The 22,621-nt window shown below is 34.9% G+C and overlaps 1 protein-coding gene across 1 annotated transcript; it reads left to right on the forward strand.

Moving 5' to 3' along the window:
• Window positions 1-21,575: 21,575 nt before the first annotated feature.
• Window positions 21,576-22,407, forward strand: LOC129753346 (paired box pox-neuro protein-like). Its single transcript, XM_055749159.1, has one exon. The coding sequence runs from the start codon at window positions 21,697-21,699 to the stop codon at window positions 22,405-22,407; it is 711 nt and encodes a 236-aa protein (XP_055605134.1). The 5' UTR covers window positions 21,576-21,696.
• Window positions 22,408-22,621: the final 214 nt, after the last annotated feature.

A 22,621-nucleotide genomic window follows, 5' to 3' on the forward strand; every position in this document is an offset into this window, starting at 1 on the left:
TATGAAATTATGAGAGTCGCAGAGGTCAGATAAGAGGACCGTGAGTCATCTACTTATAGAAGTAGCCAAACGCTGAGTCCTCCTTGATAAAGTCAATCCTTGAGAAATATGATTAAAGTGGATGTCACGAGCCACAAAATGTACCGATGACCATGGGAATCATGGACGATGAAGGGTATGAAAAACCAGGACTAACTGGAGGTCGAACGAGAGGAAAGTCGTTAACCCGTTGAAAGATCATCATGCTGAAACAAGGTTGTCATGAAAAGACCCCGAAGAATAGTCGTTGAGCGAAACCAGGCAATGACACCAAAGATTGGTACAAATTTATGGTCCATTAGGTGTAGAATCGTGAACGTCGTAGAAGACTTATACAACATCAAGGAAAAGCTCCACCTTCTGGAAGGAAACTTATCTGTACCGTCGACTGCACTTGTAAATCCATGATGATTTTATTGATTTAAAATAATCTACTCATCACGATAAACTCCCTGTAGCATTATAATAAGGTATTTTTGGTTGTTCAATTTTGAGTGTGTTGTGTTTAAAGAGCTTGAGTCGGAATTCAGTGTTGATAATCAAGAGTGTATCTGTCAAACGCACACATAGGATGGCAAAAGTAAAACAAGAATCTTAAAATATAATATAAAAATATAATAAAACAATACATCAACGAGCAAAAGTAATTTTATATCGCTTGGGAACAATTATTGCTTGGGAACAATTATTGACAAATTGCCAGCCGGATCGAGCCGGAAGTCGTGGGAGGTGCTCCGAGCAGTAAGAATTAGCCATGTAGCATGCTACACTGAAAGTCAGTGGGCCTTCATCCCTTCAACCAGTTCATTTCTGAGTTGATGAACCTGTGTTAGAATTGACCGAAAACCTTTCAAAGAATCACGCTCATAGTCAGGCCAGTGTTAGCCTGCGATGTTGCATCGATACTGCTTAATCGCAGAGACGATCAGGGAAGCTCTTTTGTATGATCGATGGTTTTCTCACTAAAGATACCTCTCAATCCTCGTTTTATTTAGCAAAGCTGTGTGAAAAACAAATAAATTTGGAGTTTTATAACAGAGTTCCTAAGAAGAAGATTTATTTCAAGTGCTGCGTGTTCAGTCGGTAGAACACAACGAATAACATTGGCCCAAGAATACTTCCTTGAAGAACAGCTTAAATTTTTTTAAATTTATCTAAATGTATTTTATCAATTTAAACATAGGTACCTATTACGTTCTGTAAAGCAGGAAAGAACCTTCTGCGTTAATATTTACAGTCTTCAACACTTAAGAACATTTCTTTAAATTTTAAGGTTATTTATACCTGTTAAAAGGGCACAGCTGTTGTTTTTTCGCGCCATCTAATAAATGATCGCTCTATAAAGTTGCCACATTCCTCCTAGAACCTAGCAGCAGTTGTGTCACCGGCACCCATAAGCAATTACGCGCGCCAACTATATTTCTCTAATTGAAAATCGCAAACTATTCCGAGGGTTGTCAGGCAGCTTGGCAACTTTTCCCGTTTCCAACCACTTTTTTTTTCTTTTGCAAATCCGGTGACATTTTTGCGGTGTCTAAGTACGCACATTTTCCGCCCCAGCTGCGATAATCTGGAGCAATCGAGGAGACTTTTTGCGCTTCGAAGGATTTCTTTTTTTTTTCGGATCGCGTTTTTCCTTTGCCTTCCAGCTTCATTATTTTTATTTCCACTTGCTCATTTTTCTCCCGTTCAATTCGTTCCGGTTTTCTGCTTATGTCGTTCTTTTTAATGAACCTGAGCAGCAGCGCAGCGTAGAAGAAACTATACGATGGCAGCTATCGCGTCGAAAAGTAGTAGTTGAAGTTGGATTTGGAGGCTGAGCCAGAAAAAGAAAACCCTATAAATGAACAGTCTTCGTTGCGCCAAACTCGGGAAGTGTGCTTTAGTTTTACTCCGACATCCCGAGAATGCAGAAATTTAACCCAGCTGGCAGTCGTTTCCGGTCGAAGCGAAAACGGGGAAAAACTATTACCATTTCCCTCTGTCTTTGCCCATTTACCACTTTTCTCATTTCGTCGCGTCTCGTCTGCCAAATGGCTCCAGACTGAGTAGCAGCAGCAGCAAAAAAGCCCTCAAAATCGCAATCGCAAACCAACATCTCTCACTCAGTGCGAATGGTTTGAAAGATAATATCGGAAATCTAATTAAAGGCGAAAAATGTATTATCTGCAGCTTTGCTGGTGAGAGGCAACTATGGAATAGAATAGAACACAGAGAGAAAAAAAAGTGGCATCCATGTAGTTGAGCGGAAAAAAGGCGTTTCAAGTGGTTGTGTCATTTCCGGCGATCAGCTTTCTTGTGGGTATTAGTGGCCGGATTAGCAGAAACTTTCAACCATGGAGGATAACCGATGACGGCAGCAAATGATTGTGGCGGGGCTGCGGGGTAAGGACTTAGTTAGAGTAGTGACATTGTGCCAGGATTTTCCGGAACACCAACGCCAAATGGTTGTCGCTGCTGGCTGCTGGCGGGGCCAAGAAAGCCCGGTGAAAAATGATGCAATTTTGCTTTGACTATCTTTGAGCAGAAGGCAAACCGGAAGACGACGACGAACTGATGCGGGAACGACAAACTAGCCAAAGATGGGTGGGATGCACCAAGTAAGAGGAGGGGCCAGGGCAGGGCAGCAATCCATTCTGGAGTGGTGTTTTGAGATTTCGATCTTGAGTGGAACCGGAAATGAGTCTTTCGGTCGATTGTCTTTGATGGGTAACTTGGCAAGATGAAGGGTGTTGATAAAATTAAAGTAAACTAATATTCGAAGGGATCGATGCCATGGCTTCAAGGAGGACTGACAAGAGGTCTATAAATAGAATTATCGCTAGCATGATAGATGTTTTGTAAAGGATCTTTTGCTGGGTTAAAGTAAAAATTAATCAAAATAAGTGCTTACTGGCAATATTTTAAAAAATGATTTTACGGCCGAACACTTCATTAATGAAATAGAAGCTTGACTAAGCATGCATCCATAATATTTTATTCTAGTTAAGGAAAACAAGGTTGACGACAATAAAAATGTGAGAGAAATATAATATTCTGTCTGAAATCCATTTTATTTGAATATTTATGATAACGTTGCCAGTTTGCTCGGTTTTATCTGGGTTTGCATGAAAATTTCATACCAAATTTAGGACTAGTCCGGCAGATTTAATTTAAAAATGCCCGAAGTTTGTCCGGATTCATTCACTTTGTTTGGCAACAAATCAAAAACAAAAAATAACTTGTGTTGTAATTTTTTTAACTTATGCCTCAAATTTTTGTTGAGAAAATTTTATAAAAATAATCATGAAAGGTTTTTAGAAAGCCTAAAATACGATTTAAAATCTGTCGATAAGTTTTGATGAAAACGTTTTTTTTTTGTTGAGTAATTTCTGGGTTATGACTAAATTTGCCCCGATATTGCCCGGATTTTGTCCTGAATTTCGAAATTAATGCCCGGATTTTGCCAGGTTTTTACATAATATTTCCCGGATTTGTCCGGTCCAGATACGTGCTGAAAAAAAAATCTTGCAACCTTTACTTACGATCTTTTGACATAATCTAAATAGTCAATTCACTGTAAAGGTGACGGCATATCTAAAAAGCTTAAATATTTACTACACGAGTTATTTTCAAGGGAAGTTCAGTTTATGCAATGTTCTAGTTTAAAAGTTTGTATATTGCCGTACAACAAAAACTCGCAGTACGACTCCAAGTAGTTTCCAATGTCCCATTGAAAGAGTTAAGTATTTCTTTCTGAAATTTTCGAAAGTTGCTCTCTGAGTGACTCTATTTTTTCAACTTTAAAAATACTTTAAAAATACATTTTTGGTTATCATCATGCAAATTTACCCAATGTTTGATTTTCTACAACGTTTTTAACGTAAGGTAATTTCAAATGAGATTCCCATTTCCTCAAAATACAAAAAGTTTCAAAAATTTCATTTTTATGTTCTAATTTTGGATTAATTTTCTGTCAGAATCTTTTGTCAAATCTTATCTTTCACCTCTTGTTTAAGAAGCTTTTTTTTCGGGATCCTACGCTTAATTTGGCATCGCGACTTAAAAATGCGTTTTCTGGCCTTTATAAGCGTTTGTTCGCGGATCTTAGCTTAATTTGGAATTACAACTTTTAAATGCGTTTTCGGGCCTTTTGAAGCAATTTTTTGCGATTCTGAATTTAATTTGGGATCACATCTTTAGAATCGTTTTCTGGACTTTAGAAGCGTTTTCCAAGATTCTAAGCCTAATTTGGGATCACAACTTTAAAATGCATTTTCTGGTCTATAGAAGCGTTTTTTTTTTTGCGATTCTGAACTTAATTGGGGATCACAACAGCGTTTTTTGGCTTTAGATCCGTTTTTCGAAATTGTAAGCATAATTTGGGATCCCATCTATTAAATGCATTTTTTTTGACATTGAGAAGCTTTTTTCGGGATTCTGAGCCTTTTTTGGGATCACAACTTTAAAATGCGTGTTCTGGCCTTAAGAAACGTTTTTTTTCGGAATTCTAAGCTTAATTTGGGATCATAACCTTAAAATGCGTTTTGTCCTAAAGAAACGATTTTTTTTTCGCGATTCTTAGCTTAATTTATGTTATTATTTACTTTATTATTTTATTATTTAGTTTATTTTTTTTTCTGGACTTTAGAAGCGTTTTTTCGGGATTCTGAGCATTATTTGGGATCATTACTTTAAAAATCATTATGTGGCCTTCAGACGCATTTTTCCGCGATTCTGATCTTAATTTTAGGTCACAACTTTGAAATCGTTTTCTGGGCTTAATAATTGTTTTTCCAGGATTCTAAACTAATTTTTATGGCCTTTAGAAGCGATTTTCGGGATTCTGAGCATTATTTGGGATCACAACGTTGAACATTATTTAATGGCCTTTGGAAGCGTTTTTTTTTTGGATTCTGATCTTAATTTGGGATCACAACTTAAAAATGCGTTTTCTGGACTTTATAAGCGTTTTTCCAGGATTCTAAGCTTAATTTGGGATCATTACTTTAAAATGCGTTTTATGGCCTTTAAATAGAAGCGTTTTTTTGGTTTCAGATCTTAATTTGGAATCACAACTTTAAAATGCGTTTTCTGGCCTTAAGAATCCTTTTTTTTCGGAATTCTTAGCTTAATTTGGGATCACAACTTTAAAAATCGTTATTTGGACTTTTTCTCAGGATTCTAAGCTTAATTTAGGATAAAAACTTTAAAATTGCGTTTTCTGGCCCTCAGAAGCGTTTTTTGCGACTTCGAGCATTTTTGGGGTCACATCTTTAGAATGCGTTTTCAAGCCTTAAGGAGCTTTTGTTAAGGTTTTATTAATGACACTTTACCATCTTTGTGGCATTTGTGTCTTCTTGAGGAGCGTTTAAATTTGCGATCACAACTTTAAAACGCATTTTCTGGCCTTTATAAGCGTTTCCTTCCGCGATTCTGAGTACAATTTGGGATCACAACTGTAAATTCATTTTCTGGTTTAAAGAAGCGTTTTTTTTTAGCTGAATTTGGGATCACAACTTTAAAATGCGGTTTCTCGCCTTTAGAGGCTTTTTTCGCGATTCTGAGCTTAATTTGGGATTTGAGATTTAAATTATCAGTTTTAAGTTAGATCAATCCTTAATAACTGATGAACTATCAATCATGCAATTTCGTTTCAAAAAATTGCGCTTAAATTTCCAATTTTTAACTAATTTTTTTTTCATGAAACTTTCACACCTAGATATACTTATAAACTCTTCTTTACAAAATTTCTGTTAAAAAGTAGATTCAAATATGTGACCGTATTTTATCAAATCATGCAAATTTTATTTTACAATGATCTTAGACGAAATTAATCGCTTGACTTGTGTAGTTTTTCTTATAGGTTGTATCTGGAATCATACGTCCAAATGAATCGCTTGTTATCCCGAAACCAATCTCATATTCAAACCGCTTCAGCTTTTGATCGCGTTAATCGATTTTTATAAAATTGGGTCATAAACTAGAATGTACTTGGAATGAAATCGCTATTTTCCCAACTTTAACTTAAATATCTGTATCTTTCTTTTAAGCACCCACAACATGTTCAAAACTAATTGAATGAAAAGTGTATAAGTTTATCTAGCCTGTTGTAAAGTTTCATAAAGAAATATCAACTGTGAGTAAAATAGCATTTTGCCAAATTTGGAAGTTTTCGCGCTGTTCTGCGCGATTTCTTTTTTTTTGCATTTTAATGCAACTGAACATGCCATAGAAATTTTGATTTTGAACCCTTTACTATGCTCCATTCAATTTACTTAAAAACCAAATTCCACAATGTTTACAGAAACCAAAAAAAAACATTTAAAATATTTTCAGGTTTTTGATTATGATTAATAAAAATTCATAATAAAAATGAAACACATTTTGTACCAAATACGCTTGTTTTTATTATTCCGCATATCTATCAGATTTGGCAGAAAACCATATTTGAAACTATAAATTCAACGATAAAATTATATTCTACAAAATCAAACCACCCCCTTTACATATTTTCATAATAAATAAAAAAAAATCAGATTCTTTGGTTCCTGATAGAAAAGTAGTAATTAGCCAACGGCCGAATATTAAATATTGACCATTTTAACTATTTGGTGAAACAAATATTCGACCGAATATTCGTTGGAGCGTTCAAAGCTTTCAAAGATTAATGAAATTGATGTTTATTTTAAAATTAACTCCTCCAAATAGTTTAGGGCGCACAAATAAAAGCTTTTCAAAAAGAAAAACAAAGTTTTTCACAATATCTGGGGATCTTGGCCGGATTTGACTAACCTTGAATAAATGATAATTGAAATATACAACGAAACTTTTCAGCATTCCCGAAAACGAGCTTCAGTGAAAGATAAACTGATACATTTGTAATGTTTCACTGAATTTTAAGTTTTTGGAGGTTGTGTCGCTTTTCCAATATTTTTTTTGGGATATTTTAGAAATAATGCAATTTCATTTGAAAAAATTTGAAAGTCTGTAATTTTATAAATTTTAAAAATAAATATTCGGCCTATTCTACCGAGATCTCTAATTTCTCTCATGAATATTTATTCGCGGCTCTTAATTCCATAGTCGTTATACAAATCTGCTGCGGAATTTAAAAACGTTTTGACTTATGCTTTACAAAATATCTTACATTCATTTGGGTGATAAATTTCAGTTTAACTAATTTAAAAGTTTCCTTGTTTTCACAGAGAACATAATCAGAAAATCATCCTCTCAATTTTTCCGCAGATTTTTGAGAACGTTGATATTTGATATAAATGTGCATTTATTGTTTTCTTAACGATAAAAAATAATTTTTCTTTCACGTTTTTTTTTAATATTTTTCTTAGTCTCTTTTGGCTATGCAGCTGTTTTTTCATCAAATGAGAACATTGAATTTTTCAAATTTGTTTTTGTAATTGGAAAATTTCTTAATACAAAATCTCAAACCATCAATTCAAAAGTTCTTGAAACATGAAGTATAAAAAAACTGTTACTTATGATTTCCCAATTGCTATATTGTCAACTTAGTGTGGATCAATTTAAGAAATGAATAAAACAAATTATGAACATTTTAAATTGAACCAATCAGAAAAAAATATCTAAGAGGAAAATTCGCAAGAATTGAAGCTTTTAAAGGATTGTTTATAAAAATTAGAAATTTTTTGTAGTGAAATAAATTTACAATCCAGTTTTCAGCACGAATTCACGTCATAATAAAAAACGATCACAACACAAATACCTTTAAAATATTTGTGAGAATATTCATATTGAAGGTCACATTGGATTACATTGGAGTTTAAAAAAGATCTTACAAGAGTTTCAGTAAATTAAATTTATTTTCAAATCTGGAAGATAAAATAATTGAAATCAAATATTCCACCAAAAAATTGTCTTTTTTTTTTTAAAAAAAAACGAACACACACATATAGGATCTCAGTGAAACTTCATGTTTCTTTGAAGAGATCTAATTTACTTAACTCTAAGGCGTACATCTTTCAAGGATATTATGGCTAGCATCTTACAAATGCTAAAACCACCAGACCACAGAAAGAGTATGGGAGAGTGGGGAATCATGGGCCACTTTTTTTCGCTGTTTCATAACTTCTTTATTATAGAAGATAAAATGAAAATAAAAAATGGTATGGTTTTCTACATTTTCAAGGTATCACAAAGTATTTATGTTAAATTTTTAATAAGTTATTTTCCACAAATTCTGACTGTTTTAAAAAAAGCAATATTTTTTGGATTTTGAAAAATGGTGGGGAATCGTGGGCCACTAAATCCAAATTGACCAAATAACATGCAAAGTTTATAAGTTTACCCAAAACTGTGATTTCATGATTCATTTCGTTATTTTAAAGCAATTTCAGATGATGAAATAAAAAAGAGAGCTGTGTATGATCGAAAAGATTCCAAAACCTGGCTCGCGAACGTTTTAGCCAAATACATTATATAGTTGGAAAAATGATTTTTCATAACTCTTCATTTGGCATAAGAAAAAATTACAGATAGGGAAAACGTATTTGAAGTTCAGAATGTGTATAATAACATAAAAATATAGATGGTTAAAGATGTGTGGCCCACGATTCCCCACAAGCTATGATTTTCAAATTGGTTGCGTTTGTGTGACTTATTGATGTTTCATCAAAAATTCCTTTCCCACGTGAAAGATCAAGACAAAACCAAGATCATAAGCGTATGAGCTTATTTATGTTATGAACTTTAGGTTCCTCATCGATGCAATTAGCGGGTTTATTTTTAATAATAAAAGTAAATTTTTCTAAATTTTTTTAGCTTGGTAAATAAAAGAAGCATATGATGCGTATTTAAGTCAACAACATATAGAAATATATACTCACGCAAAGCGACGACGATGACAGTTGGTTCGAGTTTTTTATCTCAACACACATCTGAGATATTAAAAGTGGCCCACGTTTCCCCATGGCCCACGATACCCCACTCTCCCCTACTATGTGTGCCGTGATCGGGATTCGATCTCATGGACTCGGGCTTAGAAGACTGGAACGCTATCCTCTAGGCCACGGCCGGCGGCTTGAATCATATGATTAATTTACACCATTTTTTCAAATTTAAGCTTTCAATGATATTTAAACTGACATATGACTTATTATTTCAGTAATATTTATAGAACTGTGGATAATTGATATGGGCAAGCAATTCCCTTCTCAAAATAATGAGAACTGACATATAAGGCCGTTACAAGTTTCAAATTTTTTCTTTGTCACAACCCCCCTCTTGCTCAACGATTAGGTCGGAAATCTCGACGGGGAATTTATAATAAGTTTTAAATTTAAATTAAAAAAAATCGTTGAATTATGCGAAAAATCCGTAGTTGAAAAAGAAAATATGAAATTGAGAATATGGGATTCTATCATCTTTTGAATTCAATTTTTTTGTTAAAGTTTTCGATCTTTAAAATGGTCAACTGAATGCTACACTTTACAACTTTAATAAATTAAAAACTTAATGTCCAAATAGAATCATATCGCTTCTACATCAAAGGTTTATGGAACATCAAATTGACGCACTTAGAAAAATTATTGGTTTCATCAGTTTTTTTTCTCAAAAACATGCCATTTTTACCCTACGTAGAAATATAGGTGAGCAGCAAACTTTATTTTTAATTTAAAAAAATCTTAAGAAAACGTTTGACAATTAACGGATTTCATTATATTGGTGATGTCATTACTAGAGTGTCCGTTTCCCGGCCATTTTAACGTTACTGGGATTCGGGAAATCTGATCATCTTATCCTGGGAACTCCTGGGATCCCAGGAAAACTTGAAATAGGAGATTATAACACCATTCTACTGCATATGTACGAAATCAAAGATGAATGGTATTCTGTACATACTTTCTTAGCCTTATTCTTCATTGTAGAACCTATAAAACTTGACAAATAATTCATAAAATCACTAAGCAATGTTTAAACTAAGAAAAAACTAATTTACAAAATAGTTACTGTTTTTTAAAGCTTCAACTTTTTTATTCAATTAAAACTATTTTACAGAATTCCAACTTCAATTGCATAAATTTAGTTTTTTTTTTTTAATTGAGCAGGGAAAAGCCCCCGGGAGTTGGTTACTTTCAAGACCATTCTCCCGAAGGCATAAAACCTCCTCACTTTTTATTAATTTTTTTTTATAGTTATTTTGTTTGCATAATACAATTGTAAAGTTTAACAATATTTCTTTTCTTCACTTTTCATAATTTTAATTTTTCAGTTTTTGGGTGATGGTAAGCGGCATGTGGCGGTTGTGGAGGGTGGCGGCGGTGGTGGTTGTGGCGGAGGTGGCTGGTGGAGAGGGCGAGATAAAAATGGTTTGCGGCAATTAGTGACAGTAATCTTCCAAGTGAGGAACTTGACATTTTCTGAGCCTCCAGTGAGATTACTCTCTGTTAAGGAGGCTTTGGAGAATTGGTTGATCTGTAGCTGGTACAGCGATCGAGTTTGTTTTTAAAACTTTACACTAGAAAGTTAGGTAAATTAGTCCTCAGGTGGACTGTAACTTGTCGTTTGAAACTGGCTCTATTTTTAATGAGTTTAAGGTGTAGTGGTAGACTGTTGTATATCATTTTGCTAAAATACTCAGGAGATCTCTTCATATGCTCGGTGTTCGCCCTTATTTGTGTTAGATTTCCTCTCGAACGTGTTGGAAACCTATGATCCTGATACAAAAGTTGTTTGTTGTGGTGGAACAGCGGATTGTGCAGCAGGTTGTGGATCTGTACGACACTCTGAAGTTCTCTTAGTGCGGCTATAGGTAGAATAGACGGCGATGCATCTTGGAACAAGCTAAGCGTGCCGAAAAGTCTGGATTTTTTATAGACCGCCTTGAGGCATCTATTTTGCATAGCTTGTAGTGATCTTATATTGGTTTTTCTTGCGGCTCCCCAAATGGAAACCATGTATTGCAATTTAGATTGCACAAATGCATGATACAGGCAAATAAGATTTTTGGTAGGAACAAATCTCGATATCTTCCACATTATGCTGTGTATAGCACTAAGTTCCTTCCGTAATCCTTCTATATGGACATCCCATTTGATAAGCTCGTCAAAGATTAGCCCGAGGTACTTGAAACTTTGGACCTTTTCAATCACCGTTTGGCCAACTTGGAGGTGGCTATGACAGTCGATTGGTCGATTTGTTGATTTGAAGATGATGTATTTAGTTTTTTCAAGGTTCAGAGACAGTAGGTTGGCATCGAAGTATCCTTGTAGGGTAACGAGATCCTCTGACATCTGAGATATTATTCTGCTAACATCAGTGTGTTCATACGACAATGAAGTGTCGTCAGCAAAAAGTCTAGGTTTACCATTCAACTGAAGTTTGTTTAAATCGTTTACGTACAGGATGAACAGGAGGGGCCCCAAATTGCTGCCTTGAGGAACTCCAACAGGTAGGTTTCCTAGATCGCTTGTCGTGCGGTTGATTTGCACAAACTGTCTCCTATTCGTGAGATAGCTTGCAAAGAGAGAATTTGCTACACCCCTGATTCCATGCGCATCCAGTTTCTTGAGCAGTATCGAATGGTCAATCGTATCGAACGCCTTCTTTAAATCAAGGAACAATACTCCCATGAATTTTCGATGATCAAGGGCAGTGTGAATATCGTCGACCAGTTCGGTCGCTGCGGTTAATGTGCTTGAGCCTTCCCGTAACCCGTAGTTAAAGGTAAACAAAGTTATTTGCACTAACGAAAAAAAATCCAGCAAACATTATTGTAGCTCTATTTCTCAACAAAATTTCTTATGCGTTTTATATATTTTAATGAATCATCGCATTAATCTCAAAAAACCAGCATTATGCTACCAAAGTGGAGGTAATATACATACATATTTTTAACTTCTGGCTTAAGCGATAAGAATAATACAAATTTCAACACCTTATTCGTACATCCTGAAAGTATGCGAGCTAGCGCAAGTTTTGCTCTCAATGCATGCAGCAAATCGTTGCCAGCGACAATATTCGCTGCTTCTCTAAATAAACAATTTTTACAAACGAACTATCTGACTTTTAGCAATCTGGTTGCATTGCATATCGCAGACAGTACAGCAAGGTTGTTATCTCACTTGAATTCCGCGCGGGAGAACAAATTTGCAAAAATGGCGGACTTTTTATGATAATCGATGTATACCGTCTGTATTAAACGGATATGATGCCGTAAAACGGGTTAACATTGATTACCGGGGTAATTTTAAAGAAAAAAAAAATAAAAGAGGAATAGTGCAAGGGCCTAGGAAATTGCATGAAAGCAAAATAAATTGTTTCTTGTAGATACAATTTTATAAGTAATGTTTTAAAAATTAAGCCCCTTAATTGTTGTTGCCCCTTAATCATTGTCCATCTTTAGATTTTAATTGTTGTTCAGCCTTAACACATTAGGAACCGCGATGTTATTTTTTTTGGACCGCAAAGAAATTTAAACCAAAAACACCAAAATTCAGCATTATGTAACTCGAAATTCTGGACCAAACGTTACAAATGTAGTATCTTTGAGCGACCATAAATGTTGTGTTCAATTTTGTAGAGTTTCATGATTAATTTTTTATCATTCGAGTTTGTTTCGAATTGCCTTAGCCACTTGATGAACTAGCATTTGTAAATATTCTGAAGGTGTTTTCTATCCTTTCAGATAAAAAAAAAAACTTTTGATCACAAAGTTCTTTTTTGAACATCTTTGAATTGTTGACCCTTTATCCGAAATAGTTACTTGTTTTACACCGATCAGCTTTATTTTTACAAAAACAAAACCAGTGCATAGTTTGTATGAACAATTTTCTTTTGGGAATCTGTTTAATTTTCATGAACTTATCGCCAAAACATTGAACCGTTTCTTCAATCGAATTCTTATTTTGCTGTCAGCTGAACCTGTCGACCGTTCTTCGAACCCTTCTTATTTTCACATTAAACTTTTCTCAAAGTATTTTTTACTTCTGAAGAAAAAAAATTTGAAATCCCAGCCTGTTTAATTCAATGAAGTGGACTAGAATTTTAAGGGGTTGATTCTGTTTCCAAATATCTTGGAACGTTCATCCGTCAAACGAAACCTGTAGGTGCATGAGTTGAGTTTTTTTTTTGATTCTCTACACAGAATACAAAGTTTATGTCATATGGTCAAAAGTTCGTTAGGAAGTTTTTACATTTAAATTTTATATAATTTTAAGCATTTTTCAGCTTCAATTTAAAGCGTAAATGAAATGTTAGATATCACCCCGTTTTCTTCAAACTCAACTGACGATTTGAAAGGTAATCCTTTTTCTTCATCAACTAAAGGGTCAAAGCAAAAAAAAATCGCATTCTCCAGCGACTCGCTGATCACATCGCTAACTTCATAATTGTCACATGTCTTTCCTGTTGACTGTGAGACAACTCCTAGCAACCAGCTGCTAATGATATCCTGTCATCGTCTGGCGTCCAATGCGAAACGTGACACTTCGTCTAGATACGTGTCGTTTGCTACAAGGTACAAGGTGAACTAGAACGAGACAGGGCAAGGATTATATCTATCCTCACCCCCATTCAGATTCTTCGAACTAAAGCACTTGAGAAGAGGTTGAAAAGGGTTGAGGCTATGGGACCAGAAAAAAAAAGTAACCACCCAAGTACCATATCGTTATGATAAAACTATATGGAGCAATTGCGCACAGAAGAGTCCCATGTGGAAACTTGTTGAAAACCGTCGTTGGCTACAAATGTCAACGATGATTTGGTTAGTTTGCCACTGAATGTGATGGTGATATCCCTTTTTTTATATTTTTGTGAAAAATTTTCAGGTATATGTTGCCGTAAGCTTTGAACAGCGCACTGGTTACCTTATGAACTCCTGTTATATGGGAGGTCTTGTTCAATTAAATGTGTTCCACTATTCTATTCTATTCCACTATTCTTTCATTAATATACAAATGAAAGCCTTCCTAAGGCTAAATCAAGCATGTCCCAATGCTGGTGTTATAAGTTCCCAGAAGCTTTCAAAATTTACAAAACACCTCGTAACAATATTTCTTAGTTTTCATATTAAAGCAAACATCAAACATGATAGTCAAACAAAAACCGTTGCCCATAATAGACAGCCACAGACATCCAAAGCTATCGAAAGAAATAGGAAAAAGCAAAACAGAAACAGGGGGCGGCTTTCCCTCGACATTCCGGAAGATGGAGATTTATCGACGTTGATTGAGGGGAAGCTTCCCGAGCAGCCAAGACACATTGAATAAGAAAACACCAGAGTAAACAAACGTAGGAACGAACGAAAAAAAAAACGGTTAAGTTTGTTTATCCAGGCTCAGCACTCAGCTGACTTAGAAGAAAGGGGGGATGACTGGTTCTCACCCGATGGAAACGATCCGTTCCGGAAGTACTTTGTTGCTTCCTGGGGCACACACATATGCTAGTAGGGTAAAGTTAATCTCGAATGGATGTTTTTGTTGTTGCTTCCTTCGTTTTTTCTTCATGGTCTGGTCTGAGTGTGTGTGTGTGTTCTTGCTTACTTCCCGGAGAACTTTCTGCCCTGATGCTATATCAAACTTTTCCACTAGGTCAATCGGAGGCTCGAGACGACCGACGACCGATGTGATGCGGGTTAGTTGGTTCATTTTTCATCATTTTTTCCACTCCGAGGAATTGGAAGTGATTGGTTGCCGGGAGTCAGCAGTGGGCAATGGCTTTGATGGAATATTTTCGTCTTTGCCTGGTTTTTCAACAAACAAAGTTATCCATCATATTTGGTCAGGTTTTGGTGAAAAAAATGCAACGCATTTGGAAGGTTGTTACGAAGAAAAAGAAATTTGGTAAACAAATTTCAAATTTTTCTTCAGTAATCTCAATTTTTAAGATAAATTGAAAAAGCTAAACCAGAAAATCAAAATGTGAATATGAAATGTGTATAAATTAAAGAAACTCAACCTAGAAAACAATTTTCTAATGGGTGATTTATGTTTGGTAAATTATCGACGAGCACAAATTAACCTCAATAGGAAGAAAACTTTTCCATTTCATTTTTTTTATCTTGTTGATTGAATTTAAGATTAATATATGCAACCATGTGAAATTGAAAATAACGGTAAACGTGGAGCGGTATACTCATGATCATCACAAAAGTTCAAAAAAAAAATTATCATCCTGGTTTGAAGTCGTCACCATCTGTACACACCCCATACTTTTTAAATTAACTTGCTTGCGTTTCGGAAGTATTGAAAAACGAATTTTTGAAATAAGCAAAAATAAGCAAAGAAATTATAAACATGTGCGTGTTCTATTTAAACTCTCTTTGTAAAAAAGCATCAAAACTTTGAGTCAATACGTTGCCAGTCTTACATACGTTGAGTCAATACGTTCCGAGTCATTTTGAAAGCTTAAGTAAACTGGTTCATAACTTGAAGTGCATTCTACAAAAAATTCATGATCTATCACGATACAATGTTTTTCCACAGTGAGAATTTGGGGATTGATTTGAACAAATATTTCATTGGAAAAGCCCGGATTTTGCCCGGGTTTATTATCATTTTCATTCCCAAAAAAATCTTTAAAAAACAAATTGTGCTATTTTTTTTTTTATTTATGCCTCCAAAACGAAGTTTTCTGAGCAAGTTTCATAAAAATAATCAAGAAACGTTTTTTGAAAACCTAAAATACGATTAAAAATCTGTTGATAATTTTTTATGAAACAAAATTTTTCCTACTTTTTTTCTTGATTTTTGATAAGTAATTTTTAGGTTTTGACCAAATTTGCCCGATTATTTCCAGGATTTTGGTCGACCATTTTGAAATTAAATGCCCGGATTCTGCCAGGTTTATCGATAAAAACAGCCCGGTTTTTCCGGCCCGGACACGTGCTGAAAAAATTCTAGCAACCTTAACTTAAGATTCACGAAAAACTTTATCGTTGTGGATTTTTTTATAAATTGCATAACTACAAGGGCTATAGAACTTCAGGTTCTTTTTCTTTTAAAGTTTTCACTCATTTACTAATTTTGTCCTAAATTGTCAAATTTATTAATACTTACTCAAAGTTATAATTATTTTTTAAATCTTTGAGATTTTTAAATTTGTACGAAAAATTCACAAATACTTGTCGATTGACTTTTTTTTCCAATTCCGCGATTAGACAAAATTCATATTTTATATCTTTTGCCTTAATCAGGCTTGATTTTCTTCAAAATTTCAATCTACAATGGTTGTTACCTATTAACCAGCCAGTATTTTTTTTGATCGATTAATAAATCATATACCGTAAAACGGAGAAAGATTGATTACTTTTTTCAATAATTCTCAATTATTTTTTCTGTTAAGGGGAATGTGGCATGTTTCATATTTTCATATTAGGCTCCTATTAACGCAAACATGGATGCAGGAATTTATTAGACTACTTTAAATTTGATTTAAAAGTCGATTTCGTCTTTGTTTAGAAATTTATGCTTTGGGGTAACTTTGATCAGTCTCTATTTTGACGGTTTTGACGAGTTTTGTTTTTTATAAAGAATACAAAACACCTTCATATTAATAACAAATGCTAGTAATTGATAAACTAAGACAGTTCGTGTGTTAAAGCCGAACAAAATTTAGATTCGAAAAAAATTTCGGCTTAATTTTTCAACATAACTTATAAAATTTAAACTAGAATATAAAAATTAAATTTTGCCTTCATTCAATTCTCTAGGCCCTCGCACTATTCCACTTTAATTTTTTCCTTAAAACTTTATTATTTGATAGGTTTGTAGCCTATTGTTCTAGACTGGCTTAATCTTGGAAAACGTCCTATTTTTAAAATGTCGAAAATTTACATCAAAATATAACAAAAACTACACCAAAACCCTAAATTTACTAAGGAAAAAGGTTGTACTGTCACATAAATCATTCTGCTGCTTTTAACCGCTTTGATATCATCAGGAAAGGCGTTTGTTTGCGGGCCTTCGAAAAACCAGATATTTCGAGATTTTGTAATAACTTTTTTACTTACATTTGAAATTTTCAAAAACAACCCAAGTTTTTCCCAATTTGAAACTGAACATGTAGGTTCTTAAAAGTAGAAAAAAGTGTTAAGCTATTTTAACTTTAGACTTAGTTATTGATGATTTTGTGTAAAAATTTCATGCTGATCAAAGCCACTCCGGTGATTAATGTTACCCCGTTTTACGGTATGCATTTCTGATGCTACTGGTATATTTAGTTCTCTCAATAATGACGATCATTTCCAGATTCTTCATGTTTGTAGCATCTGTTAGCTGTAGCTTTCGAAAACTGCTTGTCAATCTGATGCCTTTTTTAAAAGGTTTCCATAATTTTTCCACGTATCCGAGCCGGATTAATACGGTCTTTATTTAAAAAACACTGGCAAAATCCCGACATTTGACTTTAAATTGTTGACAAAAAATCCGAGCAATATCCAAGAAAATTCATTCAAAACTCAAGAATTTTTCAACAAAAATAAGAAAAACTTCATTTTTTTTTCATTAATACTCATCAGCAGATTTTAAATCGTTTTGAAGGTTTCCAAAAAACATGTTATTTTCAAAAAACTTGCCCAAAAAAAATTTTTTGGGTGCATGAATAAATAATTTTACAGCACAATTTGTATTTATTTTTTTTATTTGACAAATAAAGTGAATAAATCTTGGCAAAATCCGGACTTTTTCAATATAATCCGGGCAAACGGGTCGGGTTGGACTTTTCTCAAATTTTGATTCAAATATCCGGGCAAACCCGGATGAAGCCGAGTATCTGACAAACTTACTTTATTATGTATCGTTTGATTAAAGGTTAGTTGCCCTGCTGTGGACCCATTAAGCGGTGGTTTTTAAATAATCATGTTTTTCTCATTAGTGAACGGGAGGTTAATACCTTTCAAGAAATTTATTTATAGTTGAAGATCTTATCTGCAAATTTCAGTGAAAATTTTAAACATAGGTTTTATCGTTATTGAAAGGTTTGGAAAAATGTGGTCGATCAAAATTTTCATCTTTGAATCTACTGTTCTTATTTACTTACTGAACTAGTTCCGTGTATTGGACCTTTGGATTTATTTTTCGAAAATAAATAAACAAACTCATCAAAAAATGTTATCTTCTATCAAATATTATCTTTTAAAAGTGTAACAGCTTTTTATCGATAAAAAAAATACTTAAATTTTTGTTATGAACATTTTAAAGACTTTCACTCTCCGTCAGCTCTATCAGCATAACAATAGCTGACACTTTTTGTTATGTACACTTACTTATAAATAATTTACATAAAGCTGGCAAAAATTTAAGAAATGTTCAATATTCGTTCTATATCACGCCCCATTTAAAAATTCACACCTTTATTGATTTGTTGGTATTCACTCAAAGTTTATGTGATGTCAGGTCTAAAAATGGAACATCAAAGTCGAAAGGTCCTATTTTTGGACCCTTGAGAAATTTTCCGGGTGTTCCATTGAATTTCTTAAATTTTAGGAAAAATAGGTTCATACTCTTCACAGAGAAAGTAATTTCCCTTTAAACTTTGGTTGGAACAGTAAAAAATCGAGATTATCTCTTATTCACTCCTATTTTTCAAAACACGCCCTCCTAATCAAGCTGTCTGGTATATCACTGATAATGAGTTACAATTTAGGAAACTTTGAAAGTTTTATCAGAAAAACTTTTTATAGCAAAAAATGGTATGGTAGGATTCAAGCAGAATAAGAGTTCGTTGTGCGCATAGGAGTATCTTTATCCTATGCTAGAAAAATTATGATTTATAATGTTCGGCAATTAAGGACTAAAGTAAGAGCACTTAGCCTACATGTTTTAAAATATTGTGCGCAAAATGGATGTAAACATCATGATTGCATTTGAATTATTTCAACTTTAGTCTCCGTCTCAAGGCAGACTGCTATGTTCTTTAATGCGTTTTTATAGAAATTGATGAGAAATTAAATTTTGTTTTTTCTTGTATTTTTCAGACTAAAAATTTTCAAGAATTTGTTTCAATAAACTTTTTTTTGTTCAATTTATGGAATGTTTTAATTGCATAAACATGGAAAAAACGAAAAGGTTATATTATAAAACCCGTGATTTCAATTAAATATTGGAGTCTTTGATTCAAATTCAAACTTAAATTCTTAAATCTTTGCAATTTGTCAAAACTGTGATGTTAAATTTCCAGAATGATTTTTTTAAATTTAAATGAAGTTTAAACGAAAAATAAAATAAACAGACTTCGAGTTACAATTTTGAATGCTTAAACTGAAATTTTAAAATTGAAATAAATTTTTCTTTATAATTTTTTTGATCAAATTGTAATTTTCTGAAATGTTTGATTAAAATCTGAGCCCTTGGAAGTGTATTGTAACTAGTACAAATCTTAATTATTTTACTTTAGATTTTATCCCAAAACCAAGCGGATTGAAAATTTGTGCAAAAGATCATCGGTACCTTAAAAATTTATCACACTTTTTCCATATTACAAAAAAGCAAATTGTAGGGCTTAGCATAATTTTCTTAATCGCCATGAAAGGCGTTCTCACTGGGTTCTGAGTTTAAAGTGAATTTTTTTTCCACGCATACTTATGCTAGTGCTTTGAGCAATACACCCACAACAGCGATTGCCTTAGTCATTGTGCCAAGCTCATTATTTGTGCGAATACCCTGTTATATCGAGTTTAACGAGTCCCATATGCTCAATAGTTATTAAACGGGTAAAACTACTTGCTTTTTTAAATATTTGAAAGTGCATTAACGTGGACTTATACACTAGGGTGTGTCGAATTGTAACCTTTAACGAATTTCAAAATTCCTGTAGTTTTGAAGTTTTCTTTGACGTCAAAATGAATATTAATATAAAAAAAACTGGAGGTATGTTTTTCGATTAAAGCGTTTTATAGTTATTTGAAATTTTCTTAAAAAATCGCTCAAATCTCTTCAAAAATTGAGATAGTTTGTACATGTGTTTTTCAAGAACTCAAAATCTACTAAACCGATTGATGTGAAATTTTGCATTAAAAATAATTTTTTGAGTAGAGAATAGTACCTGTGAAGTTTTTAGTCCATCGCACTCATGCAAAATAATCGTTAAATCCGATAAAAACCGGAAAAATTCAATTATTTAATAAGCATTTATTACCGGTTTTCGTATCAAGAATAATCAAACGGTCAATTCAAATTAAACGCAATATAATTCAAAAAATCCAGCATCACCTGTGTGGTAAAAAGAGAAGGAACAACTGGAAATATGATATCGAGGCATTTCAAGGTTGCAATAATGACAGAGGCACAACTTCCGCGCTATTAGTCAAGTCAAAAGTGAGTCAAAAGTGTGCCACATACCTAGTCCCAAAATCGGTAGACAGGAACTAAATTACTACAAAATATCGGAAAAGTGAGCACAAAGACATAACGTTTGGCAAAGCTATGGCTTGACATCCAAATTCTTGTATTTTAGAACGAAGGGCTGAGTTATTAGCCAGTGCGAACAATCACGTGCAGCAGCTATTCATGGTCTCAGCATACTTCTCCGCCGAAGACTGGGTAAAGTAAGGATCACGATTTCCTTTAAAATAAGCAGAAGATGGTCATTATTTTACTGTTATGAAACAGGTAATGCAATATTAACTTAAAATAACGATTGAGTTATTGTGACAAGCATACTATTTTGATCCCAGGTTTCATAAAACACACTGAACCATCCTACTCAGTGTGGTCTACTACGGCCACTCGATTTCCAAGCCGAGTTCTCCGCTAAAGAAAAGGTAAATAAATGCTCCCGGATTGCTAAAAGCCAACAGAATACCATCATTCCTTTTCTGTTATAACACAGGTTTCCTAAGACACAGTGAACCATCTTAATCATTGCATGCTAGAAGCATCTCAAGGTACCGGCACGTGCAAACATCTTATTGGAATCGCAAAAGCCCCATCGAGGTAACGAAACAAATTCTTAACTCGCAAGAAAACATAACTCACACAGCACATTTAGGGCTTTTGTATAGGTGCTGAGAAGCCGTCTCGACCCTCTCCCAGCATATATTCAGCTGTGTGGGTTTTTTCGAATTGGTGTTTATCAAAATAACCAATCAGTGCTCGGTAATCGTGTGTTCGCTTCCCTGATCAGTCGACTGTCAGTGCGTCGGGTTTGTTTATCGCTCGGGTGTGAATAGTGCGAAGAAAATTTCATTCCTCGGCTCATTGATCGAGAATTGGCTGATTCGTGTAAAAGGAATGTGAGATAGTGCATTGAGAAACCCGAAGCACACGCTTGCGAGCGATTGCTTATTGCTGAAGGCGTCGGAAAGGTCAGCTCCGAGGTGTGAAGAAGTGACAGCATATGCACGAAGAGAAGTGTGAGTGTGATCCACAAACCGAAGAGTAAATCGGTGTATCCGGAGAATTGTCGGTGTTGGAGAAACCTTGAGTTTCCATACCCGCTCAGAGAGCGACGATGCATTTATAAATCCAATAAGAATCGGGTGCAAGGCGCATGAGTTTCACAAGCGGGACGAGGAGCGATTCATAGAAACACAGAGCAACGAAAATCCAGGATGAACCCAGCGAATTAATCTTATTCAGGCAGCCCTCGGTTTGCTTTTTGACGGATAGGAGATAGACATTGGACGCAGGTTGGTGTCCAGGAAAAGTCGGAGCGTTCGGGTGAACTCTCTTTCCTGCGTCCTCTCATCCAAGCAATTGCGAAGAAATGCCCCACACCGGTCAAGCAGGTGTCAACCAGCTCGGAGGCGTTTTCGTCAACGGTAGACCCCTGCCGGACATCGTACGCCGCCGGATAGTGGAGTTGGCCCTCATGGGTGTCCGGCCTTGTGACATTTCCCGGCAGCTTCTGGTGTCCCATGGTTGTGTATCGAAAATTCTCACCAGATTCTACGAAACCGGTTCGATACGGCCCGGATCGATTGGCGGCAGCAAAACTAAGCAAGTGGCAACGCCAACGGTCGTGAAGAAGATACTCCGCATCAAGCAGGAAAATCCGGGAATGTTCGCCTGGGAGATCCGGGATCAGCTGCTGGCCCAACGGATATGTGACCCCAACACGATACCCTCGGTCAGTTCGGTCAACCGGATACTGCGGAACGGGGGCCTCTGGACCGACGATATGACCTCGAATGAGCAAATGATGCGCGAGTCGTCCCATTCGTCAACGTTCATGGCATCGAAAAACATGTCACATCCCATCTACAGCCAAATAATGGGAGCAACGTCAGCAGGACCAACAAGAACAGGTTCATCAGCAAGCGCAGCAACGACAACAGTTTATATCTTCAGCGCAATCCCAACATTTTCCAACGATGAGTCAACAAGTGGATCAATCATGGCAACATCAGATTCAGAGCCTTCTACAGCAGCAGCAACTTCAAATCCAGCAATTTGGACAATTGAAAGAGCAGTATGAACAATTGCAGCACAGCTTTCTGGAAGAACGAGGGAGAAGGCAAAATCTCGAACAACTAATGCAGCAGCAAGCGAGTCTATCCAACACTCAACGGGACCAACCGCATGCTAGAGGTTTCCGAGAAATTCCCTGGCCCACAAACATAAGTTCTGATGTTCAGCAAGGAAATGTGATGGACGAAAGCCGTTACTTTCAGCGTTTTTCTCAGCCTGTA

The sequence above is a fragment of the Uranotaenia lowii genome, chromosome 3 (genome assembly GCF_029784155.1).
Source record: "Uranotaenia lowii strain MFRU-FL chromosome 3, ASM2978415v1, whole genome shotgun sequence".
Classification (NCBI taxonomy): domain Eukaryota; kingdom Metazoa; phylum Arthropoda; class Insecta; order Diptera; family Culicidae; genus Uranotaenia; species Uranotaenia lowii.

What these genes read in the sequence shown, in the direction of transcription:
- LOC129753346 (XM_055749159.1), top strand. Translation starts at nt 21,697, where the DNA reads ATGCCCCACACCGGTCAAGCAGGTGTCAACCAGCTCGGAGGCGTTTTC.